Genomic DNA, 27788 nt, shown 5'->3' on the forward strand with positions numbered 1-27788 from the left:
ACAAGGAGCCTTAACAACCCCCAAAGGAAACCAACAAGTCAAAGGTCCTGATTGAGATTAACAGTTAGGGAATGAAACTGCCTGTACATGATCAGAAGAAAACAACTTGGAATTTGGCACTGCAGTACCATGAATGCCAATATCATTGAAAATATTTTGCAGAATGTTTTGGTTGATTGTGTCCAATGTGGCTGACAGGTGCAGAAGAACCAGCACATGGGCAGTGGCGCCATCTGATGTCATTTTAAGATCAACCAGTGCCTCTGTAGGGATTTAATCCTAGCAGAAAGCCACTTAAAATCTCTGTGGATTCAAGGTCATCTATTTTGTACTAAGAATAGACGCAAGTTTTTCTGCCCGGACTGGAAGTAGTAAGAGAGAGTGAACATCGAGTTGGTAACCAGGGTAGGTTTTGTTTGGAAAGGGAGGAGACAGTGGTGCGCTTGAAAGCGGCTTATCCTATTCCAGGCTTAAAAGAGGCTGTCAGGAGGATGGTCATTAATGGCTATCAGACTAAGAGTACTTGTTTGAGGACTGATACAGGATAGAAGTGGTGCAGTTAGGATCCAGTTTGATGGAGGAAGCAGAGGATGGAAAGTCTTCATATCTGAGAGAAAGAAAGCTTAGGAACAATTTACGATAAGATTACCAGGAAGATTGATGTGAACCTTTATTACCATCTTATCCCTATTATTTGGAACCTTGTTTTAAACAACAGGAGCTGGCCTCAGAGGGGAGTCGCACAATGAATTACGTGTTACTGCTGCCTGGTATCAACGATAACTAACTCATGAAGAATGCTACAGATTCCTCACTGCTTGTCCTAGGCCTCAGCGATTCATGAGGAATAGGAAGAGCTACGTCTTTTCCTAATTTTACTTATATAAGAAAGCAAATTATCGTATTGGGCATACGTGAACCCTGAGACGTAGGTCTCACCGCTGCCCTGCCGCACAAGCTGGACAAGAACACAAGCTACGCTGTCTGGACTTAACAAAGCTGGACCATGTCTGGGACCTCACGTTCCAATGTAGAGGAAACATGGATTAGAACTTTGGATGTGGTGTCGTTTTTTAGGGGAGTGGACTGCCCTTTTCGGGGTGGAGGGTTTGGTCTGGGCTGACCTTTCGTGAAGTAGGGGAGCAAAATTGATTAGCATACTATATGTGGCTGCATGTGGTGAAACAGCAAGCAAAAAGCCATGATGAACTTGAAAATGTTCGTGACTATCTACCAGTGGCTGAGATTCAATGAAACATTCCTTCCATCTGTTTTTTATTTTCCAGTCTTTAAATTGCTGAACGGGAATGTAGGAAGAGAAAGAGGGGCAGAGGATTTTAAATGAGGGATCCACCTCCTGTGAAAACAGGGAGATGAGACAAGTGAAGAAAAGCAAAAAGCCCGACAAAGGAAACATGTAGCTTAAATTAAGAATTCAAAAATAATTTTGAAAATCAGAGAAACCAAGGACCATTAAATTAAATGCAACCCAGATCTAAGCAGAACCAACGGAAAATATAAGGCAATTACATTCGACGGTAAGAGGATCATGAAAAGGACCCTGAGCAGAACAAATCATCAAACGCGTTTCAACTAAAACCGAAGTCAGCGCAATGATGACATGAAGGAAGGCGCAACACCTTTGAGTAGGCAAGCCTGCCCTACTGAGGATGCGGAGCGGTTCATAGTAAAAAGCCAACCAGTGGAGGGAGGGTGAGGAGAAGAAGAGGAGAAGAAGAGCGGACTGTAGCCAGTCATGCGGAGAGCCTCTTCTCACGAGTACAGGGAGAACCTGTAGAGGCAACCTTGCTGGAGAAGGACAAGATACTCGAAGAAAATATGTGGCTAATATAGAAAGATAATGTAGCATTGAAAACTGAAATATAAACTCCACCGATGCAACTTAAAGCTACGTGGCTGGAAAAAAGTCAAACCTTTAGAAATTAAGCACATAAAATATATTGACATGAATTAGAAATGCAGGCGGATCGGTAAATCTCAGGGTGGGTAAGCCCTCGCTTATGTGCAAATGCTGGTGACGCTGTTAATTGGTCACGCAGGACCAGTGGTGTACCATAAGCCCCCATGCTGCAGGGGGCCCCAATCAGCAAAAGTGGTAGGTGGTGGGGCAGGGAGGGGCCCCCTCCATGTACTTTACAGGGGGGGGGTCTCAAGTAGTTTATGCTGTTCTACAGGACAGTAGGTGTAGCAGGTCAGATGAGAGAGCTGGCTCTGGTGAGCTAAAGGAGAACCATTAGATACCAACCTTAGGTTAGAAAAATGAAGAAGAAAAGTAGCTAAAAGCTAATAGTTCTGGCTTGCAGTTTTAATTAAAAGACAGACCTACTGTGTTTGCATTTACATATTGGCTGTCCCAAAGCTTGTAGGTTCTCTTGCTGCTTTTGCAAAAGGATACAGAAATCATACGTTGCATTCTTTCTTTTTTAAACACATATTTTGTAGTGGCTTAAACTCATCTAGTATTTTGCTTTCTAATGTTACGTTCTACCTGGAGGATAAACTGCCAGCCGGACAACTGCTTGATGTGCTTGGAATAAACATGGCGTCAGGAGCTACAGGCAGTGTCCCACTATGTGCATGTCTGGTGGCCATTTTGGAATGTCATCCATTCTGTGCAGGCTGGCACCAGCAGTCAGAGGCTGCATGACCGCAGAAGTGGTACTAGGAGCGGCAGTATTTAGGTTTCTTTGTGGGGAGGGGGGCACTGCCATCACCGTCCTCAGAAAGGGACCTCAGGGCAATCATGAAACGTCTCCTGGTTGGTGGAATAGGTTTGCTTGTCACCAGTATAAAAGTTACGGTCAATACTCACAAAATGCTGTGGGCTGATCTAAAATGTGATGGACAGTTCACGAAGCCAATGCCTTAAGATGGTTGATTTTACGCCCCTTTTGATATGCTGTGCGTGGGTTGATGTGACATGAAGCCTTGTCAACTAAAGTTGTTTTTACCCAGAACTAAAACTAGGTAGGCAAAATCGTAACTGAAAATTTCATTTTGTCATAAAATGTACCAATACATCAAATATCACTTTCCAGCATGTGTCCATCACTTTCCTCTTTGAATCCCTGGTCACACCTATCAAGAGAGGGAGAGGACTCTGTAATGGCACCCAGAACCCCAGAACTGCTCAGTAAGCAAAAGCTACACGTCCCTCCCAGCAACTTCAACCACCTTCCAAACCTTGGCTGTCCTCTGCCTTGGACTGTGTAACTCTACATGTTAAGTTGACCTTCATATTCTGCAGCTTGTCGAAACCACCCTGACTGGCGACAGATTTACACCTATGAGAACATTTTTTACCAATGCCCTCTCTATGCCAGATGAGTACCTATGCATCAGTCGTTCTCATACACCTATAGACTAGGCCAATGATCTTCACACTTTTAATACCACACTCATGTTAAAAAAAAAATCAGTGCCCACAGAATGTCAAACATATTTTCTCATAATAATTCTATAAAATTATTTGCTTTGAAAATATTTAGCAATTCAAATATGGCCATCATGTTCAGCTTTCCTTTTTAAATGCACTTAAATACATGGTTGCCATCATGCAAATGCTCTAAAAGTGTAAAAGTTCTGCAGAGTGATACTTTATTAGAAATGGACAAGGAAATTTAAGGGGTATTTGGAGCCCTCGATCCCCTTCTGTTTTTAACCTAATTCCAGCCTGGACCTGGGTGAAAAAGAGATAGCCCATTATGGAGTGGCTTACTGTCACCCTGTTTTCTTTCACTAAAAACACAGCCTGTACAAAGCATGATATATGGTGTAATAAGTGCTTCCCTTGGCCAGATCCCGGCACACCCCTGAAGTCACCTTGCGGCTGCCACCCAGTTTGAAGACTCTAGACAGTAAAACCTTACCTACCCAGTAGAGTTCTAACACTCATTAAAGGCCACTGCACCATCACTAACACTGTTATGACACTAACCAGCCACAAACAAACAGGGCTCAGTCCTTGTGAATCTTCCTACATACCTGTGAAACTCATTTCAGATTGACATTAAAACCACAACCAAAGTTTTAGTATTTATTAAACTTCTTAAAACACGTTTTGCCGCCTGAATGGCCCATCACGCCCCACTTCTGCTCACCCCAAATGAACTTGACTCAACACTCCTTCAACAACTGCCCTGGGGTACCGAGTCTCCCCATTTGCCCGGGAAACAGTCTTTGACATTGCAGTACATTTACAATTACTTTTAGTACCGCACACATTTTCACCATGTATAGGTCTTTACCACGCATGCCTTTACCATGCATTCGAGGTAGGCATGGGGGGGGGGTGTCTGCCCCCCAAAAAGATAAAAAATAAATATATATAAACATACTTTTTTTAACTTACCTTACTAATACTTACCTTAGCTAGACTGATAATGTGTGGTAATGGCATGTGAAGTAAAACATATGCCTGCAAAAAAGAAAAGTGTGGGGTAAAAAATGCGTTGTAAAGGCATGCAATGTTTTTACCTGCATTGTTTCATCTTACAACCCGTTTCCTTCAGCCTCAGTATGCTTCAGATACTAGAGTAATGTTGATGTTGTAGGTTGAGTCTGTTTGCAGTATTCTGCTTTATCATATTCAGACCTGGAGCTGCTCCTGTGATATTCATGGCACTCGACCAAGGCGACCCGGTGAGTTGTACAAAATGAAATACCACATGGTACTTTTCACTGTGCTTAAATAAGATAGTGAATTTGCTCTCCTTTTATGAGCTGCATTTTAGTATAAACTACTCAGCATTTAGGAAGGAGAGAGCACATTAATTAAACTAGACCTTTGGAGATTGATGCTTTGCTTGGAATTGTTTCACGTGTGTGGTGTGTTTGTGTATTGTAGGCCTACAATGGGCACCACGAAGCACTGGAGGTTCTGCTCCAGTCTCAGGTGGATCTGGATATGAAGGATGAACAAGGACGCACGGCCCTGGACCTGGCAGCCTTCAGAGGGCACGCGGAGTGTGTGGAAGCCCTCCTCAGTCACGGAGCATCAATCCTGGTCAAGGACAATGTGACCAAGAGAACGCCTCTTCATGCTGCAGGTACACGCTAGTGAGTTTAATGTGTGCGGAAATAATCCCTCCTGCTGTTTTCGTGAGGTTTTTTGTATTTTGTTTTGTATAACTCAAACACATAAGGTTTCTCGGCGTTATAAAGCTAATGTAGGTGTGACTTATGAAAGGGAGGGCCTTTAATTGCTTTTTTTAATGAGCGCTGGAGGCATCCTCTGAAGTGAAGCGACGAAGAGACTTCTGCCAGAAGTCCACCACAAATAAATCACCCCGTTTACTAACTTTAAAGAACTTATGAATCATTAACGAAGGAAGAGGATCTTCAAACAATAACTGGGGGCACAGAACTGGAAAGACGAGGTGAGAAACAAAGACTCTTTGTGACAGCGGTTCGTATGTACCATGCAACATTCTTATGTTTGGCTCTCTGTGACGTGGAAACTGGTACCGAGCTCTCAAGCTGGCAAGGCATGATCTGACCAAACCCGGAAAGAATGCCGCAGTGATATGTTGGATCTACGGACATAGTTAGAGGCAGAAATGGTGTCGTGTTCACCAAATCATCAGTTGCTCTGGAGAAGCCTCTGAGGAGTAAGTGGCACTTATATTCCACACATGAAGTGATTTTAGCGGGAAGATTGTGCTCCTCGTCAACACTTTAAACTGATAGAAGTAAGGCTTGCAAAACACAGGCCCTTGCGGAAATAGAGCCAGTTGATTGCCCACAACAAACGCAAATGTATTTGCGAGCACGGTACTGCATTCAAGTCACAGACGACTGCCCCAGAGAACCTGTCCACCCTGAATTAAAGTGTCAGAGTAAGAATATAAAAGACATGATGTCTGAGGAGAATGTTATGTTAGTAAGATGTCCCAAAGACTGTATTGCCTATGTCAGTTTTCTTCCCAGGAATGATTCCACATGTTAAGGTGTGTTATGCAGTGGCGGCCGGCAGTTTTGGGAGGGGGGTGGGCGACACACACACACACACACACACACACACACTCATTCTTTCACACAGACACGCACGCTCATCCACTAACAACACTCATTCCATTCAAACATGCACGCACACACCAAACATTCATTTTACAAGATCACACACATTCATTCTTTCACACACACACACACATGCACGCACGCACATCCATTAACAACACTCATTCCATTCAAACATGCACGCACCCACCAAACATTCATTTTACAAGATCACACACATTCATTCTTTCACACACACACACGCACGCATGCACATCCATTAACAACACTCATAACACTCAAAAATGCACGCGCGCACCAAACATTCAATCTAAAACATAACACACATACATACACACACATGCACACACTTACCTTTAGCCTCCAGGTCCCAGGAGGGTTGGGACTGCTGCCTTCCCTCATTGGCTGCAGCAGTCCCAGCCTCGTCACAGAGTGGAATGGGGTCAGTGAGACTGCTGACCCCATCCCACTCTGTGGCGAAGTGTCACTGATTGACACTCGCCCTGGGCGCTTCAGGGCTTAAACCTGAAGCGCCCGGGGAGAGTGTCAATTGGTGACGCTTTCCTCGTCACCCAGGGGAGGGCCTCGAGGCACCTTTGCTGGGCCGAGGAGGTCACGCCCATAGGAGCTGTGATCTCCTCAGCATGAGCAAGTTCGAACAGATCCAGTCATCTGTACGAAACAAAAGGTTGTAGCCCCTCTGGCACATGTCCATACAGTGGGCCTTCCAAGGAAGACCATCTACACACATGCTGATCTGCCCCTCTTCGGATGGTGTGTGGAATGAAAGGATATTCCGCGAGAAAGCCACACTGTTTTTTGCCCCGCAGTACGTATACTGGAATGATCAAAATATAGTATACAAGAAAAACATGGGCAATGGTGCCTTGGCTGAGCAAAATGCAGAAAAAAAGAAAATGAAGAGAAATGGCGGCTGCATTCAAGGAGCTGTAATATTTGTTGCAGTTGAATCACTGTATTTCAGAATACCGATTCACAAAGAAAGTCTAGGTCTGGATACACTGTTGTTGGTTTACATGCACTAATCTGGTGAATTTGTGTGGAATATGGTGGTATTAAAGAAATTAGGCTACGAATTGCACTGCTTGACTATTCAAGGAGGGAGTAGACAGAGTGCAGTGCATTGCTAAAACTATGGATTATCATTCCAAGAACGGCAAAGATTGAATGGTCAGTGGAAGGAACATGTGATTTATAACCGTGGCTGGTAAGATTGAGAATTTCAGGTGAATTATTTTACGGTGTGCGTTTTTTCTTGTATGTTGGCCAGATTGTTGATGCAATAGCGCCCCCTAATGTTCAACTGAGCCAAAAACAACTCAGTTCATGGAACCCTTTGCTTGAATTGTTGATATTCATTTATTTGTCTTTATTAGTTGTTTATATTGTATACATGCAGGTGTGGCATACTGTGTTGAGCTATTTAGTATTAAAGGTAATCACGCATCAAGGTTGTGGTTGTTAGCGTTTCAATTGGGACCTCAAGGAATTACCTTGTTGCCTAATCTGCTAATTCTTGTCACTTTTGTACCGTGTTCAAAGACAGAAGACAAATTCCAGGCAAAGTGTCTTGACAAATTGCTGATTATTCTTTTAATATGGAGATTAATGTTTACTTTTTTTTCACTGTCTTCAAAGTGAGAGGATTTTGTAATGTGAACCAAGTGGCAATCTTGTACGTGATGAGGGAGGGTTAAAAGAAATACTGTAGGTTTGAACTATTTTCCAACATACAATAAAATGTACTTACCTGTAAATAAACTGAACAAGTATTTGGGTATATATCTGCAGCAAGGAAATCACAAATGAGGAGCAACGTTTCTTGAAATTCTAAAGTGTGATGAAACCACGATTTTAAAAAAGATGGAATAAAATCAGGACCTTTATTTTTATGCTGCTGAAATTATAAATATTCTCTGAGCTCTGCGTTCTACATACTGTCGTTCATGTGCCATATACTATTATCAATGTCTGGTGTAAATGTAATTCCCACTTCAATTAGAAATCTGCTCTTTGTAAATGAGTGCGCTACCTCACCATGCGTTAGTCATCGATCTGCAACAAGGTCCCCAGGATGCACACCAGACACAAACCACGCCCTTACCTCATTTGATACACTTGCTCTTTGCGTGGTGGTTGGATTTTTCCCAAACATATGCCTTCAGTGGCCCAATATTGGTGGCAGCACCCCGACTCTGTGAAGAACACATGAGTTGCAATATATTATTTTGATTTATGTAAAGCAGCAAGAGTTAGAGCGGTTTAGTCCGGGGACGAGTAACGCGATTAATAATATTTACACAATATTATCAACTAATAGCAAAAGTATTTTGTGAAGCTGATATCCACCAGTTCGGGAGCTAAGGAGATCTGTCTGGAAAAAGTATAATTGTGGAATCCTTTTATGCTTTTTGTTTGTTTGTCTGATACTGACGGGATAATTTGGAGTAACTTCCCAGTTTGCCTGGTGACTATAAGAGTTGAACACCTCTAAACCTCGGACGTGGTGGTTTCAGCGGACTAAGGCATCCAGTCTAGGTCTCTTTTCGACCCACAGGTTCGATTCCCGGCAGGTCCTGCGTGGACCCTCCCTCTTGGTTGATTAAACGAATGCTATTCGGCTAGGTAATAATACACGTTCTTAATTGCCAAAATGTCCACATTGACTTATGTCAACTAGAGAATATGTTATGTTAACTAAAGCGAAGGACCGCCATTTGTTGTTGGTTAATGACTGACAGAGGAATCTCTGGACTGCATGGCAGGTATTAATGTATCTACGGGAAGTGGGATGAAATAGGGGCGAATTAAGGTGGATGATGACCACCAAGCTAATTCCGGCAGCAATCAGCTTTACTTTAGATGATTTGGAGATCGGCCCGTTTTTCTTAGGTGCCAACTGGATCTGAGCAGGCATCTGTTTGGGCTCTTGTATGTAAGTGGCTGCATGAGTTATTTCAGGTGGGCAGGCTGTTTGACACATTGTGCAGTAATTTGATCTGTTTGCTGATACTCAGCCCTCCTCAGAGAGGTGCTTCTTGGTATGGGCGGATGACTGGGTGGAGGCAAGTGATGTTGGGGGTCGCTATTTCCAAAACATAGCAGATTGTTTCCCCTTCAAGGGTTGCAGTAGTTGCCTTCTTGACTGATGTTTTTGCTTGCTTTTCTCCTAGTTATCAATGGTCACACATCGTGTTTGCGGTTGTTACTGGAGGTCGCAGATAGCCCGGAGCTGGTAGACGTTACAGACGCCAAAGGACAGTAAGTATGTCACTGTGTTGCAAGCAGTGTAAGTGCAAACGTGGGTGGCCTTCCACTGGCACTAATAGCTCTGAGTGGGGTTTCTCGAAATGGTTCACTTTTGTTGGCAGGATAGTTTGTTCATTGCTATAGTTCAGCGCAGTGCATTGGGCTGCCATGTAAAGCGGTGGCAGCGCAACCATCCTGTGCTCGCAAGCGAGCATTGTCTGCTGCAGCAGAGTCAAGTGACTGAAGCCCCATATGCAGCCTCATGAGCAAAGGAAATCACGGGGCCTTTGGTTTCTGCTGTGAGCAGACTGAGAGAGGAAAACGGAAAATAATTAGAACCTGTAAAAAATCAAGAGGTAGCTTGGATGCTATTTAGGGCTTTCGAGGAGGTGCAGCTGTCTCTCCTCATTTGGCCTTTGGTAGCTCTTAGATCAAGTTTGATAACCCTAGGGCAGGTGCATGAAGGTACACCAGAATCAGAAAGTTGACCTTACAGGGCAGTGTTCTTTGGAAACCATGTGAGACTGACCATGCCCCTTCCTCCCTCCACTCTTGTGGGTAGGATCCACCACTTCTTACCCATGTGCAAGAAGGATCCAGGGCCTGCTTCCCTATCATTCACATGACCAGGAATCTGCCGCGGCCCATCCTTTGGGGCTGAGGGGCCACGCCCCCCCACCTTTTGCCCCTCATGAAGAGTGTCTGTCAGGCTGAGCAAAGGTCAACCTGACAGACACCCTTCATTTTCAGCTTAGACAGCCAGGAGCAAGACATGCCCGATTTGCGCAGACTCCCGGCTGCCTGAGATGAACTCTGCTGTGCTGAAGCTCCTATGGTCGTGACCTCCTCGGCTCAGCAAAGGTGCCTCGAGGCCCTTCCCTTGGTGACGAGGGGAAGCATCACCCGTTGACTTCGACCTGGGCGCTTCAGGTTTAAGCCCTGAAGCGCCCAGGGTGAGTGTCGATCAGTGACACCTTGTCAGAGAGTGGGATGGGGTCAGAAGTCTCATTGACCCCATCCCACTCTGTGACAAAGTTGGGACTGCTGCCTTCCCTCATTGGCTGGCCTGAGGTCGGCCAGAGAGGGAAGGCAGCAGTCCCAACCCTCCTGGGATCTCCGAGCTGAAGGTAAGTGTGTGTGTGTTTTTTAAATAAATGTTTGGTGCGTGCATGTATGTTTGAATGTTGATGAGTGCTGTGAATGGATGTGCATGCGTGTGTGAATGAATGAGTGTGAGTGTGCTTCCCGCTCCCCCCCTCCCTCCTAAAATTACCAGCCACCACTGCCAGGAACTCAGGTCTCCACTCTTGAGTTTCCCTCTACGAGTAGAAGTCAGGGCTGCCACCGGCTCCCTAAGTTGTTATGATTTTTCCAGTGTCAGGTGCAGGCAATGTATTGGCATGTAAGTTAGGACATAAGGCTGACATGAGTCAATTGCACAAACACAGACTGTGGTTGTGTTCAATAAAAGCAGCATAGAACTTTCAATGGTTATGAGTTAACTGCCTTTTAATGCTTCTGGTCGTCCTCCATTTTAGAACCCCATTGATGCTTGCCGTGGCCTATGGTCATATTGATGCTGTTTCACTGTTAACTGAAAAGGAGGCTTCGCTGGACGCCGTAGATCAGTTTGGATGTACTGCCTTGCACAGAGGAGTAAGTAGAAATTCTGGTTTGAATGACTATTCCTTTTTGGGGATACAAGTTGCTTCTCTTTTTTACCATTTTATTTGTATTTATTTTTTTGCTCAATAGGTCAAACTATTACAGTCCTAAAAGGAAAATGCAGTGATGAGATGTAATCTGTTATGTCATTGATGTTAATCTGAAACACGTCCCTCAGCCCTTGGCCTACCTTGCTAACTTGTGCCCTCATTTAAAATTCTTCTACGCAAAGATTAATTCTCTTCCTGTGTGTCCAACTTCTAATCTTCCTACTCTTTTAGTCACAAAATGGCTTTCACCTTCCACCTTCATTGGTTTAATTGGTTCAAAGTGTTGGCGTGCCCGCGGAGGTCCTCTTCTCGCCTTGGGTTCAGAAACCACAGGTGCGCAGGTGAGACACTATCACAAAACTCACACTCATAGGTCGACTAGATCTTTAGACTTGGTGACGGAGGCAGTAGTCAGAACAACATTCGCAGATCAATAACATGAAACCATAAAAATTTTAAACACCATGAACAATTCAACACTAAATCAAAACTCCAAACTGAATAAAGTTCCAAAGCTGTTTTACAATCCCAAGATCAATGATACATAAATGGGTCACAAAACTGAGTTATAAACATACATGAAAACCAAAGGCTGACCAAAACGTCTGGAAAGATTCAACCTGCTAAACATTAATACTGCTTAACACTCCAAAAGAATAATATAGATTAGTAACAAAACAATATGAACAATATTACCAGATTTCAAAGCAGATGATGGTGACATAAGTAAACCATCAAAATACAGTTCTAACAATCAATTTCAGAGCTGGGCCATCCTTATCGCTAACCAAAATTGGGACTAGCATGTGTGGGGATGGGCTAACACGTGGAAAAAAAGCACAAAAAAAAAGAAAGACATACATAAGTTGGAAAAATCATCTAACTAAGGCAACTAACTCTAAACATATGCTGATGTGAGTGCTAAGCTAAAAAGGAAACAAGAAACCACATTTAGTTATACCTCTCCTCATGGGACTGCATACAGGATGATTCCACAGGAACGGTCAACTTCTTCCGGCGTCAGTTGAAAGCAGCATCACGATGGTGCAGAACTCAGGCTGCACATTGGACAATTCAGAAGTTCAGAATTATTTGGCCATATTATCACTGAAACCGTATTGGGCAATTATGACTATGATGAGAAAACTTATCAGGGAACTTAGAGAAGAGAATGGGCCCTGCTGATTATTTTGAAAGCAGTGCCCCCATTTTAGACTGTGGCCCTAACGTCTTCTGAATACTTAAGTCTTCGTGGCAAGTTTCCTCTGTGAGTCAGTCACAGCAGTTAGGTTTGCGCTGCTGTGCGAAAAGAACTGGTCAAAAGGGTTAGAGGGTATTTGCCTCATTGTTTGAAACTGTGCGAAAAGAACTGGCAGGAACGATGAAGGAGGTGTAAGGCTATGAAGATGACAACTCCTCAGCTACGTGAACTAGTAAACAAAGCTGTGAAGAGACTGAAAGGCATTCCCTTTAATAGTGAGTAAATACTTATGTTTCCTGATCTCCCTCATACGACTCAATTGAAGAGATAAAAACTGCAAGAAAGACATGCTAGCTGCTTACCTAGATGCCTTGTTTTGGTTTTGAGCAACACGATGGGTAATTTAAATTGGAGAGTGCCTGCGTCAGCAGCAGCACGTGAGATCTTGCAGACGAGCCAAAACAGTGGACGTATCGCTGCTGAGGATGATCCACCCTGACTTCTTTCCTTTAACTTACGCAGTTGTAGTTTCAACTGACTGAATACTTCAAATCCATCCCATCTGTTGGTCAGCATGTAATTCTTGTGTCAGCCAAATCAAATATGTCCTCCGGGAAACCAGCATGTGAGTGGAGTCCAACGTCCTCTCTCAGTAGCACTCCCAAATCTGTGTGTTTTGTTCATCACCTAAGGTCAGGCGACAGCTCCATTTTCATGCCAGACCTAACAAGCATTTGCAATGCAATAGGGTCTCGCATTTCTCTGAGTTACAGCTATTAGTCCCAACTGGACATTTATTGCCACATTAAATGGAAAATAGCAGCACGATCGCACTGCTACAGTTCACTCATACGGACAGTTGAAGGCGGCATGCAGGTAGAAGAAAAAAAAATGCAAAAAAGAGGGCGATCGGGCTGCTACAGTTCACTCGTAGTGAAACCTATCGGCAAAAGTGCAATTATCTACGTACCCGGCAAAAGTGCAATTAACTATGTAACAGGGTCGATGTCATGCAAAGCGCTGGACTTCTGCCAAGCGAGATCGCGCTGCAAAAAATAAAATAAAAAGTAGTCCACAAACCTGACGGGAAACAGCGAGCCTTGCATGTTTTCAGTATTTGGTCGCTGCGCTCGAGGAGGGCTAACCACCGGAAAAGGCATGACATATGCTTGCCTTCCACTAATGAAAGCAAGCAGATTTTGAAAGGCAAGCCCAGGAACCAATGAAAGACACTGACGTGACATGGACGGGGCTCCGAGCCCTTTGCTATCTACTAAAGAGTCTCGCAAGCAAAACGCTTGCGCAAGCGCCTGCGACACAGGCTCGACCCTAAAAACGGAATTCCATCCTAAACAGATTGCAAAGTTGGGGCCGGCTTCAGCGCAGGTGGCTCCAAGAGCAACAGTCTTTTTTTTTTTTTTTAGAGCCCCCTCTATCCCCCGCCCCCCCAAATCACCGCTGTCTGCACGAATTCTTCTTCTTCCGCTCTCCAACAGGGTCCCTCATCTCTCCATAGACACACTCTGACATACATTTAATTTCATTTCATTAACGCTCGGTTTTGTGACCTGCATAGTACACATTCTTTGCAACAGGCACATTATCCCTCTGCCCTACTTAAGGATGAGTCAAAACTGCCACTATAAAAATGTGCGATCTCTTACCAGCAGTAACATTAATCACCACAGTTATTGTGACATTTTTATTGTTGCCTGAAGCTGCTGGATGGACAAGTAAGGTAATGTGCTTTTAAATCCATTAGTTATTTTTAAACATAGCACCCCTCACCCCCCCAACACTCACACACCAAAGTCAAACTCAGGTGCAGCTGCACTGGTCGCACCACCCGAAAGCCGGCCCTGCACAATATTATCTGGCAATTCCATTTAAGAATCATGGCATAATCTCGCTAGAGTCACAGCTTTCCCAAAGTGTGAGAACACCGCCATCAGGTGGACTATATCGGAACATACAGAAACTGAACAGGCCTTATCACTAAGAGGGAGTGCAGGAAGTGGTAGTTTGTCATTTGTCCAGATCATAAAACATTTTCAACTCCTGCTATTTCGTACTGTTGGTTGTATGTCGAGTCCCTGCTTGCTCCAAACAACTTTTACCACAGTCATATAAAAAAAGGATTCTGACGGCCATAATGTTTGACAAGGACATTTGTGTCTATTTATTGTGTGCTATTTTGGTTTGACAATGATGCGTTCTGCTGTTTCTTTGTGCTGCTATGTATTTGAGCCGCATTGTTGTAATATGATTTTGTTGTGTTGTACCGTGGTTGTTGGGTTCTGCTCCGTTTTAACTGTTTTTTGTGTGAAATAGCCTATAATATTTTGTTTGTGTTGCTTTGTGTTTGCTATTTTGTTCCATTCTGCTGTTTGCTTTAGATATGTCAACAAATGCTGCTACATTTTTAGCCAAAAACAGAAGACACCTTGGAATTTGCTGTGGCAAGCAACCATTTAGCACTAAGTGGTAAAGTAGCGCTCCTCCAGCTCTAATCCAATTTATGACAGCAAGTAACCTTTACTTTGCAGGCTCTTCATTGAGAGTCAGTACATCGCAGGAGTTTCATCAAGAGTCAGCATTAAGTATTTTATTTTGCAGGTTTTTACTTTGCAGGTAAGCTATATTTTCATAGTGTTAAGTCACTTAAATTTAACATAGTACATGGAATAAATTACCACCGGAGGTGCATTATGAGGGTATTGCAAGTCACAGAGGAGTTCTGTGACTGTGTAACGGAACGAGGCTAAAGGCCTAAACATTCTCCAAGTGGACTTGCAATATACTTATGATATATGGGAAGGGTTAATTTATTCCTTATGATACATGGTCACACCATCACCTTTACCTCAAACTACTTAAATCCTTGGTGTGTTGCTCTTTTACATGACAGAGATAGCTTGTTTGCAAAATTAAACTCACCAAAAAAAACAGTTTAAAATTTGGTGCATGAAGATTATATAGGTAGATTTTCAAAAAAGTGCTATAGCTCATAATGTGTAAAAGCATGCAGAGAAATGCTAAATTTTCTATAATTAGTTAATGTATGCAAAACATAAACATGTTGCCATAGATATCTCCTTTATGTGTATCACCTGCTTCATCTTAATCACAGTGGAGGAGAGAAAAGCCACTTTTCATTTACACTTTGTTAAACTGAAGTTTTAATTATGCTCTGTCCTGCATTTCACCTTAGCGGCTGGCTCTGGCAGGAGGTATTGTGAGGTCAGAACTCTACTCTAATAAGTTATTACATTTAAACTGCTGCATCGTTTCTTTATTGCAAGTGATAAGGTGTATCACATGTCACTTGTCATAAGGAAATTAAAGACACGTTTTTATATGGGGATTGCAGAATCACGTGGATTCATATTTTAATACACATATTACATATATAATGGTAGTATTGTGTAGTAATATAGACTGAAATAATTAAGAAGAATTATTCATTTTATGTATACTCACAATTTAATATTTTAAAAATATATATTTTTTTCGATATGGGTATCTGGTTTTAGGGTTCTCAAATGGATAGTGTTTATAGGTAGTAAGGTGTTTTTAGAGTTTAGGGACGGCTAGTGTTTAGGGGGTAGTGAGGAGTTTTTAGCGCTCAGCGAATAGGGTGTTTAGGAGTATTAGTGGTAGGAAGGGGCTTTTAGGATTCAGTGATGGTGTAGTTTAGGGGTCGTAAGGAGTTTTGGTGTCTAGGGACAGGTACTGGTTACAATGGTAAACCATTTTAGTGTTCAGGAATGGGTTGTCATTAGGAGTAGTAAGGAGTTTTAGAATTCAGTTATGGGTTGTGTTTAGTGTTACTCAGGAGTTTTTAGCATTCAGGAATGAATAGTGTTTATGGTTAGTAACACATTTTTAGGTTCAGGGATGGGCTGCGTTTAGTGGTACGAAGAGGTTTTAAGGTTCAGAGATGGGTCAAGTGTAAGAGTCATAAGGAGTTTTTAGGGTTCAGAGATGTGTACTTTTAGGGATAGTAAGGAGTTTTTAAGGTTCAGGGATTGGTAAAATAAAATTACACTTTATTAATTAAAAATCTTAATTTATATTAAATAACAATTACAATGAATTTGAAATTTATTACATTAAAAATAAATTACATTATATTTTAAATATTGTTATTACTTTATTTGAAAAATACAAAAATGTATTTTTAACAAATTAGATTAATTTGGGGCTAGAAATAATAGTTTCTAACTTACCTAAAAAAATAAAGGCACTTCCCACGTAACATACCACGACGTACTTACCGTAAACCCTGATGCAAATCCATGTGAAGTAACAACTGATATTCACTTAAGCCACTAATCAGCCTAAAAAACTATGTCAGAGACTGTCTTAACTTAGCACTCTCTATGCTCCCATTACGTAGCCAGTGATGTCTGCCATAGTTTTGGGCTCACATGAGCCTTAAATGGTTGACGAGCGATAACAGCAATATTTTACCAGTTAGACAATGCTGAAAGGTTGTTTCTCGCTGGAACTGTACAGGAAAGCGTTGCTTTTGCCTGGAACTATAGCAACATTTGTTGGCTTGTGTAAAGTAATTACAGCACAACTAACATAATAACATAACACAAAGAAAAATAACAACATAAACATAACAAGGCACAACATAAAGAAACAGCAATATTGAACCCAAATCAACAACGACAGTACACCAAAAGAACAACACCGTGCAATAATATAGCACAAAAACATAACAGCCCAAAAGACAATACAAAACATTAATAGCACAACTAAATCCGACAAAACAGAAATCCACAAATATTCTTGTTGCATATTACCACTTACACAGATCTGCTTTCATAATATGGTGGAAGATGTTTTCACTGTGCACTACCTTACCTACCACTATGCGGACGTGCAGTAGCACCAACCCGCAATGTTATGTGACTTGGTCCTGGCTGTTGAGACCAAATAAAATGAGCTTGTTTGCCGTGCTCTTTGAGCCCATTGTTAAGTACGTCCCGTGTGAGCATGAACCCCTAATTCTACCTTAGACCACAGCATTGACAGGCATTGTTCAGACTTCCCATTTTTAGTCTGTATACCTAGGTGTCTACATTTTTCAGTTGTGTTCATCTGGCCTCAGTGTTTGCATTTTTTATGTTTGTTTATTTAAATGGCGCACCCCATAAAACAGACTGCCGCAAGGCACCAGAACGTGAACTTCACAGCATAACCTGTGGAGAACCCAACAAACATCAATAGGCAGGATCAACAACGCAGGGCAACTTTTTGTTTAAACAGCGAGGTTGCTGGAACTTTCTTAAACTAAGAGAGTGTAGGAGGAGAGCACAGTTGTACTGACCATTTGGTTCCAGAACAGCAGCCGAGACCCAAAGTACTCACCATCAACTTGCACCTTGCGATGTTGCTGGTCCTTTTCATCTATTTAGAGACAAGTCTTTGAGTCCACTGGAAAACAAAACACATCAGCTTAAATATCTTTCCTCTTTTACTGGTACCTAATTCGGAAATAAAGAGATTGTACCTGGCACAGTGCATCACCCCTTTGACTGTCAATAAGAAATACTTTTCATGCAGCTCTTGATGCATCGCTTATGCCATATAATAGTTCTTCAAACACCAGCTATTACTCTTACCAATTTCAAAGATGCCCTGTTTATTGTTGCTGAAGGATCACACGCTGAGTCAGCTCTGCTTCCATAGAGCCAGAGATCTGTCCAGATCGGAGAGTTATGTTATGCCCCATTTTATACTTCCTTTTCCTAAAAACCTGTGCCCAGATAGTCAAATATACTTTTGTTTCCGCTTCCAAAATCAAAACTGCGAGAGCCAGCATACACAATACCAAAACTCTAAAATTCCATGCAAAAAGTCAGAACTTCATTACTGATTTAATACCAATATCCTCTAGCAAGGAGACAAACGTGTTTTGAACAAAAATTGGTGTTCTTCAGGTTTCTTTATAGAAGGACGAATTAAGACAAGGAGGTGGGCATGAATCGAGTGCACCCTCCAAAGTTCCCATCCCTGTTTTCCAGTCACCTTCCCTTGGTGAAGAAGTGTCTGCCGTAACAGTCTGAAAACATAACCACAACCCGGTAGTTGGCATTAGATGGCTTATCTGTCCATCTTGTAAAACTTCATCTAATTAGGATATTTGGCACTTTTTTGGTGACTGTCCCCAAAAACACCCCATGTGTTTGATTTTCAAAGATCTTCAGGCAGCTCTGTGGCAAGTCCCTTATCTGGGCCTCACGGCAAGTGTAGTAGAATCCTAACTACCTCCTCAAGAGACCAAACTTCATAGGATCTACTTTTAGCACAATCTTTGAGAGTACTTATCCATATGAAAAAACATTTGGCATGTAGGAGTTCCTAGGGACTCTTCCGTCTGATGTCTTCCTGTATGCAGGTGGTTTTCGTGCACGATTAAGAAAGGTTTCTCAATAGCAGTTGAGGGGTGTATGTTCACAGATGACAGATCTCTTTGGAAAGCCATAAGGTGCCTAATCAGTTACCAATGTCTCTTCCAATATGTATTTCTCTATGTTGTTTACCCACCTGCTTTTGGCATCCCTTTGAGGCGCACATTTTTCTAGCTTTAAATTTGTTTCCCAGACTGAGAGCCTTTGTGGAAGTCATATATGTAGTACATCAAATTCTGGGCTTTACAGAATTATTATTAAAATGAGAGATGTTTGTCTTGCCCTTCAATCTCAGCTCCTTAGATTCAAGACAAGCAGTCCATGACCCTTACAGGGATTGTGATCATGCACCCTCGATAGTGCAACTACTTTGCTGTTTAACTAAATGTTAGAACGTCAGGCCCTTTATTCAACTCACTCCAGAGTAATGTACTCGGCACAGGTTTGAATTGAATGTAAAATGTAGATTTTCCTAGTAATTTATGACGGAAAGTCTTAATTTTATTAAAGACACGGAGGCGAATATTATGCGTTCTTTTCTTACTTTATTTTAAACAGCAGCAGTCAAGAAACTACAGCTCCCAAGGGGGTTAGCAACAGACTAACCAATGGGAGTAAAACAGGAACTAAAACTGAGCCAATCAGCATAAGCCATTAACCATAGAGAGTACCCTTGATTGCAAGCAGCCCTCTTTTCTTGAACGAGCAAGTCAGATAGAGTCATAAAACAAAGGGTAAATAAGTCCGACAATTGCCAATGCCAAGGAAACGGAACAAAACTCTTGGACCACAGCGATGAATCGAGAGGCAGATGAAGGTGGCAGGAGATCCTGAGAAGGTTGCGATGACACATCCGGAGGTTTCTTCTTGAAGAAGGAGAGCGAGGAGCCAGCGGCGTTATCCGGAAGTTGGAAGAAGTGCTGGGAGGGAGAAAAAAGTACATATTAATAGAAGTACTGTGGTGGGATAATATTTGCCTCCGTGTCTTTAATAAAATTAAGACTTTCCGTCATAAATTACTAGGAAAATCTACATTTTATGACAAGACCGGAGGCTCTATTATGCGAGTTTAAAGCTTGTCAATAACAATTGAAGAAGCAGATCTAACAGGTTTACAATAGAAGGTTTTAAAAACATTGTCATTGTACCAATCTGCTGACCTGAGAATGTCCTCTAAACTGGACCCCAGGGCAAACGCCTTAGAGGCCATGGCTCCCCTGGAAGAATGAGCTCAAAAAACAGAGATGTCGATCACCGCTAGGGACATGATCCATTTAACCCAACGGGCTAGAGTTGCCGAAGACACTGGTTTATGGGGTTTGCGAAAGGAGATTAACAATTGATTGGATGAGGACGTTCTCAGGTTAACAGTTCTCTTTTCATATTCTTTTAAATAAAGACCCACACATAGTTTTGGCTTGTCGGGGAAGAAAGGGTAGAAGACAGAATGTAAATTAGTTTTCGTACGTTTGGAAATGTGAAACAAAACCCCCGAAGGTAAGAATTGGCGGGCAGAGACGTCTAAGGACTTAACAACCAAAGTCCTTTTGATAGAAATTAAGCATAGCAACATAGTAAGCTTGGCCGAAAGCATTTTAAGCGAAAGGCTTGAATTATCTGGCCAAGAAAGGAGTAGATTCAACACTAGGGAGATGTCCCAGACATGGGAATATTTGGCAGAAGGGGGTCTGGAGAGTTTCACGCCTTTTAAGAGGCGACAAATCAAAGGATGGATCCCGATAGTGTTGCCATCAATATGTGAGTGGTTCATGGATATAGTGGATCTGTAAAGGTTTATTGTCCGATAGGACTTGCCTAGACCCGCCTGGGCGGCTAGAAAATTGATAATTAAATTTAGATCTGTTGAAAAGGGATTGGCACATTTTCCCACACACCAGCTTGACCAAAGAGTCCAAGCTGATGAGTATGCTCGCCTTGTGCCGGGTGCCCATGCGTTATTGATGAACTCTGAAGCCTCTGATGAAATAGCGAAGGTCTGTTGGGTAGACCGGAAATGTGCCAGGCTGACAGGGTTAATGACCTGTTGAGAATCATATTGTGTGGACGTCCGAAAGGGTCTAGAAGGAGTGACGGAAAAATCGGGAGTAGGATTGGAAAATCTACTGCGAGTTCGAGTAGGGGTGGAAACCAAACCTGTGATTGCCAAAGGACCAACAGGACAAGGGACGCCTTTTGACGTCTGACCAAGGCATAATTGAGAGTTCTGGACCAGTCTTGGAGGAAAGCGTCTGTAGCTATGGCAAGCGGATCCGGGCGCCAGCTGAAAAAGTGAGGAAGTTGGGAGTTGAGTCTGGACGCAAAGAGATCTATTTGGAAAGGACCCCATTTTCTTTCTGTTTGGCGAAAAAACGAATGGTGTAATTTCCAATCGCTGGAGTCCGATAAGCGGCTTGAATGCTAGTCTGCATTGGAATTCATAGAGCCTGGGAGATATTCAGCTAGGAGGGAAAATTTGTGGGACAGACAAAATTCCCAGAGGCTCTTGGCTAGTAGAGCGAGAGGCTTGGATCTGGTGCCTCCTAAGTGGTTGAAGTAACGTACCGCTGAAATATTGTCCATGCGGAGTAGGATAGAGCATTGTGCTCTGTTTTTCGTAAAGCTTCTGATTGCAAAGGAGCCTGCAAGAAGCTCTAAACAATTTATGTGCAATCTGGACTCCTCTGCGGACCATGTACCGCCAGTCGATATCGAACCACAGCGGGCGCCCCAACCCGTGAGACTTGCATCTGATTCTAACACAAGATCGGGCACAGAGGGGAAGATGGATCTGCTGTTCCAAGCCTCTAAATGGGATATCCACCATTGAATTTCCATTTGGGATTCTTGGTCTAGAGACACGAGGTCGGAGAAGGCCAATCCTCGACGGAGATGAAGAATTTTGAGGCACTGGAGGGCGCGGTAATGAAGGGATACTGGGAAGATGGCCTGGATCGAAGAAGAGAGAAGACCGACGACCCTTGCGAGCGCTCTGAGTGAGATAGTGTCTTTTTGAAGAGTTAGAATCAATTCTTTTTTGATTGCAGAAATCTTGGAATGGGGAAGGAGCAGAGAGGCCGACACCGAATCTATCTGGAAGCCTAGAAACTCTATCTGTTGAGAAGGAACGACCACGGATTTTTCGTGGTTTATAAGGAAACCGAGTTCTGTGAGAAGGGTGGATGTTAAGTGAAGATGGTTCAGCAGAGAAGACTTGCTCTGGTGCATGATCAGTATATCGTCGAGGTAGATAATAAGTCTGATGCCCAGGGATCGAAGATAGGTCACAACCGGTTTCAATAGTTTTGTGAAGCACCAGGGAGCGGACGATAGGCCGAAAGGAAGAGAGGAAAAATTTTTTGTTTTTGAATTCCAATGAAATTGTAAATACTTCCTGTGAGAAGGATGAATAGGAATGGTTAGATATGCATCCTGCAAATCTAGTCTGACTAGCCAATCGAATTGGAGTAAAATATCCCTGAAATGGATAATGGTTTCCATCTTGAAGTGACGATAGACGACGAATTGATTGAAAGATTTTAGGTTGATTACTGGTCTTAACTTTTTGTTCTTTTTGTGAACGAGGAAGATAGAGCTGATGAAGCCTGAAGGGTCTGGAGTGCAATAGTGGATAGCCTCTTTTTCTAAGAGGGATTGGATTTCTAAAGAGATTAGAGAGGACATTTCGAGAGAAAACCTTGGAAGAGGAGGAAGATAGGATTGGAAGGGGGGGGGGAAGAAGTTCGATATGGTATCCCCGAATAGTGGAAAGGACCCATGGGTCTGCTGAAATTGACTTCCATTTTTGGAGGAAGAAACGAAGACGACCTCCTACGGGAGGGCCAGAAAGTTGGCTTACCTTGATTATTGTACGATCTGGAGAAGCGTTGACCACGATTGCGGAAGCCCCTTGATCTTTGTGGGTAAAAGTGGGGTTTGAATTCCTGGGGATAGGGATTGTATGAGTTTGAGTATCCTCTTGAGCCTTGATTTCTGTATGAGCTGCCGGTAAAGCGGCTCCTACCTCTACCGGCCCGGGCAAAAACACGTTGGTTGAAGACCTTTTTTATTGATTGTTGGGCTTTGTCCAGTGATGAGAAGGTCGAAACAAAACGGCTAAGGTCATTAATGAATGAATCGCCGAAGAGCTTACCGTCGGCCTGGATGCCGGAATCCCGAGTGTCTAAATTAGCCAGCTTAGGCTCCATCCTGAGAAGAAGGCCTTTGCGTCTCTCATGAATAATAGCGGAATTCGCATTGCCCAAAAGACAAAAGGCTCTTTGAGTCCAAAGAGAAAGATCTAAGGGATCAATAGGAGAGTCCTCTAATCTGGCTGATTCTGCCAGATCAAAAATTCTTGCTAGTGGACCGACCACGTCCAAGAGTTTATCCTGGCACGTGGTCCAGGCCTTGTCCACCACTTTGTGGGGGTCCTTGCCGAATTTGGTAAAGAAAGTGATGAGACTCTCATCAATAGTCGGTGTTACGGTAATGTTGGAATCCAACGACGGTCTAGGGCATTCTGATTTCAGTTTGTTTGTCTAAAGGTAGTCGTAGGCAGGAAGAGATATATTCACCTACGTGGTCCAACGGGAGCCACTCTGTTGAGTTAGGGTGGTGAATGAGGGACGGATCGAACATGGGAACGCCCTCGGAGTCCACCACACTGGTGGAGGGGCCACCTGAAGATAGTTTGATACGTTTGGGGGGGGGGGAGAGGATGGGGAAAACGTATCGTCAGGATTATCAGACTGGGATAAGTCGTCCATGTCTTCATCGTCTGTGTCCAATATTTTCGAAATCACAATCTTTTTTGGCGCAGGAATATGCTTTGTTTTTGCTTTACATTTTGAAAGAGGCGTCAAATTTTTGGTGGAAATCCCCTCCTTGGAAGGAGGCCTGGGAGGAATCAAGTCCTCAGTCTGGTGTGAGGCAAGCTCACTCTCTGTCTGTGCGCCTTTACGTGATTTAAATGAAAATAATTTTCGTTTTCTGCTTGTCCCCCGCAGAATGGGCCATAGAATTGGACACCATGGACATGACTGAGTTCTCAATGTTCTTAGACATTTTATCCATTGATGCTTTTAAAGCATTTTTCACCGAGGATTAAATAAAATCATTTAAATCCTGTTTGAAGGATTCCTCATCCTCCCCAGAGTCTGACCTTAAAGGTGAACTACAATCCATAATGGAATTTTTTTTATATATGGGAAACACCAGGAAACTATACACAGGGGTGTCAATAAACGTTTGGGGCCAGGAATTATGAATGGAAATGCAAGGGTTAATGAGGGAGCAGCACGCTCCCTGGGGCACGATACGGCTCCTCCCCACAGGCGGGGACAAAAGAAAGAGCCGGTCAGGAGGAATTCAACAATTAGAGGCGCGTCGAGAAAGGAAAGCAGTTTCGGTTCTGCAGGAAGCCGGAGACCCGCAAGGTTGCTGAAAACCGGTTGCTGTAGATGCGAGGTAAAGCAAACAACCCCTGTCAGACGCGCGTCTGCTTTATCGCGCGCGCTGACTTAGCGCAGAGGAGAAGGAGCAATTAGAACGCGGCGGTTAGCGCGCGTTGAAAAGTAACGGCTGCACGAAGGAGGGGGGGGTGGTAATAAATATACTGTAACGGTAAAAATAGCAACCCACAAGGAAAATAACCGGTTATAAACAATATCAAATTATTTCATGGAAACACATTTGAAAACGAACATTTGAATAGACGAACGACCAAAAGAGAGTACTTATCTTGACTGCGAGCAGCAAGAAAAGAGGGCTGCTTGCAGTCAAGGGTACTCTCTATGGTTAATGGCTTATGCTGATTGGCTCAGTTTTAGTTCCTGTTTTACTCCCATTGGTTAGTCTGTCGCTAACCCCGTTGGGAGCTGTAGTTTCTTGACTGCTGCTGTTTAAAATAAAGTAAGAAAAGAACGCATAATAGAGCCTCCGGTCTTGTCATAAAATTAAATGATGTATTCTGTACTACAGTATTCAAAAGTTAGTGACCTCCACAAAGCAATGTCTTCAACTGCCAATTGCATCATCTCTCCTTTCCTCTTCTTGTCTCCTGGTTTCCTGAAGTGTGTCCATAACAAATGGTAAAACCTGGAATCTATAATCTTAAACAGTCCCAGTTGTGCCATTAGCTATGCCACTCAACGTCAATGACTTGGTCCTGAAATCTATAGCAAATATTCAAGACATCAGTGACACCCCGGTAGAAATAAGGGTCAAAATTATACATCTTCACCCAAGATGTCTGAGCGCCTGTGACTGACTCATAAAAGTGCAGAATATTGAGGGGCTGATTTAGAGCCTGGCGGGTGCCCACTTGTTCAGCTGAGGCTATGACGTTATCTCCCCTGAGAGAGCACCGTTCTCCATATGTAGACAACACTGCCTCTCAAGAGGCAGTCTCTGTGCCTTCAGAGGAGCCACTCCTAGTTCTTTGCCAGACAGCAACATGTTTGATGCTCCCACTCAGCAAAGTATATTATTGTGTGACAACAAACTCCCAAAGCAGGAGTTTGTTTTCAGAAAACGAATAAACCAATGGCTCTGGTTCACAGAGAGATTTCTCCCTATGTGTTGGGAACATTTTTACTTTTTCCCTGCTCGAAATCATTATGGCTTACTTGGCAATCCTGAGCAGGTAACGTTTGTGGCAGCCCTGTTGTGGACAGGTCATTAGGTCAAGGGTTTATGCCAATGGAGCATGTTAACCATTCAGCAATGCATTATAACAACTTATTTTAGAAGTATGTATCTCTCTCCCCTTCTTCTCCCTACTTTAGATAGAACAAGCGTTGGCAGTACCAATAGGTTTGATGACCAGAATCAAGTCCTTACAAATACCATACCACTGCTGCAGTGCAAGTCAAATAAAAAATCATTGGCAAAGCCAATATATCTGACCTCAGGAAGCTGTTGTCATGGTTCTTTGTATTCTAAGATGGTGTTTCCCTTGTTTTTTGAGACTGCAGTCAGTATGCATCATTGATTGTTCCCCAAGGACAACTGGGACTTCACCTCGCAAAAGCCTGTTGGAATTCTTTCAGATTATCCCAAGCATTGCAGGGGTATACAATGGGTGCTCAGGAAAGAAACCACCTAGTGGCAGGGTGTAAGGAAATGCCTCCTTGGCATGGTTGCCCCCTGACTTTTTGCCTTTGCTGATGCTATGTTTACAATTGAAAGTGTGCTGAGGCCTGCTAACCAGGCCCCAGCACCAGTGTTCTTTCCCAAACCTGTACTTTTGTATCCACAATTGGCAGACCCTGGCATCCAGATAAGTCCCTTGTAACTGGTACTTCTAGTACCAAGGGCCCTGATGCCAAGGAAGGTCTCTAAGGGCTGCAGCATGTCTTATGCCACCCTGGAGACCTCTCACTCAGCACAGACACGCTGCTTGCCAGCTTGTGTGTGCTAGTGAGAACAAAACGAGTAAGTCGACATGGCACTCCCCTCAGGGTGCCATGCCAGCCTCTCACTGCCTATGCAGTATAGGTAAGACACCCCTCTAGCAGGCCTTACAGCCCTAAGGCAGGGTGAACTATACCATAGGTGAGGGTACCAGTGCATGAGCATGGTACCCCTACAGTGTCTAAACAAAACCTTAGACATTGTAAGTGCAGGGTAGCCATAAGAGTATATGGTCTGGGAGTCTGTCAAACACGAACTCCACAGCACCATAATGGCTACACTGAAAACTGGGAAGTTTGGTATCAAACTTCCCAGCACAATAAATGCACACTGATGCCAGTGTACATTTTATTGTAAAATACACCACAGAGGGCACCTTAGAGGTGCCCCCTGAAACTTAACCGACTATCTGTGTAGGCTGACTAGTTTTAGCAGCCTGCCACAAACCGAGACATGTTGCTGGCCCCATGGGGAGAGTGCCTTTGTCACTCTGAGGCCAGTAACAAAGCCTGCACTGGGTGGAGATGCTAACACCTCTCCCAGGCAGGAATTGTCACACCTGGCGGTGAGCCTCAAAGGCTCACCTCCTTTGTGCCAACCCAGCAGGACACTCCAGCTAGTGGAGTTGCCCGCCCCCTCCGGCCAGGCCCCACTTTTGGCGGCAAGGCCAGAGAAAATAATGAGAAAAACAAGGAGGAGTCACTGGCCAGTCAGGACAGCCCCTAAGGTGTCCTGAGCTGAGGTGACTCTAACTTTTAGAACTCCTCCATCTTGCAGATGGAGGATTCCCCCAATAGGGTTAGGATTGTGACCCCCTCCCCTTGGGAGGAGGCACAAAGAGGGTGTACCCACCCTCAGGGCTAGTAGCCATTGGCTACTAACCCCCCAGACCTAAACACGCCCTTAAATTTAGTATTTAAGGGCTACCCTGAACCCTAGAAAATTAGATTCCTGCAACTACAAGAAGAAGGACTGCCCAGCTGAAAACCCCTGCAGCGGAAGACCAGAAGACGACAACTGCCTTGGCTCCAGAAACTCACCGGCCTGTCTCCTGCCTTCCAAAGATCCTGCTCCAGCGACGCCTTCCAAAGGGACCAGCGACCTCGACATCCTCTGAGGACTGCCCCTGCTTCGAAAAGACAAGAAACTCCCGAGGACAGCGGACCTGCTCCAAGAAAAGCTGCAACTTTGTTTCCAGCAGCTTTAAAGAACCCTGCAAGCTCCCCGCAAGAAGCGTGGGACTTGCAACACTGCACCCGGCGACCCCGACTCGGCTGGTGGCGATCCAACACCTCAGGAGGGACCCCAGGACTACTCTGATACTGTGAGTACCAAAACCTGTCCCCCCTGAGCCCCCACAGCGCCGCCTGCAGAGGGAATCCCGAGGCTTCCCCTGACCGCGACTCTTTGAACCTAAAGTCCCGACGCCTGGGAGTGACCCTGCACCCGCAGCCCCCAGGACCTGAAGGACCGGACTTTCACTGGAGAAGTGACCCCCAGGAGTCCCTCTCCCTTGCCCAAGTGGAGGTTTCCCCGAGGAATCCCCCCTTGCCTGCCTGCAGCGCTGAAGAGATCCCGAGATCTCTCATAGACTAACATTGCGACCCCGACGCTTGTTTCTACACTGCACCCGGCCGCTCCCGTGCCGCTGAGGGTGAAATTTCTGTGTGGACTTGTGTCCCCCCCAGTGCCCTACAAAACCCCTCTGGTCTGCCCTCCGAAGAC

The 27788-nt window shown here is 43.9% G+C and overlaps 1 protein-coding gene across 11 annotated transcripts in view; it reads left to right on the forward strand.

The window, feature by feature from the left end:
- Nucleotides 1-27788, forward strand: part of ANKRD44 (ankyrin repeat domain 44) — a 618040-nt gene that overhangs the window by 466292 nt on the left and 123960 nt on the right. For all 11 annotated transcript variants that reach the window (XM_069225839.1, XM_069225843.1, XM_069225840.1 and 8 more), the window contains 3 exons: nucleotides 4868-5069; nucleotides 9234-9321; nucleotides 10848-10965. In XM_069225839.1, coding sequence (XP_069081940.1) covers nucleotides 4868-5069; nucleotides 9234-9321; nucleotides 10848-10965 — 408 coding nt within the window. The remainder of the gene's footprint in view (nucleotides 1-4867; nucleotides 5070-9233; nucleotides 9322-10847; nucleotides 10966-27788) is intronic.

Source organism: Pleurodeles waltl, chromosome 3_1, assembly GCF_031143425.1.
Source record: "Pleurodeles waltl isolate 20211129_DDA chromosome 3_1, aPleWal1.hap1.20221129, whole genome shotgun sequence".
Classification (NCBI taxonomy): Eukaryota; Metazoa; Chordata; class Amphibia; order Caudata; family Salamandridae; genus Pleurodeles; species Pleurodeles waltl.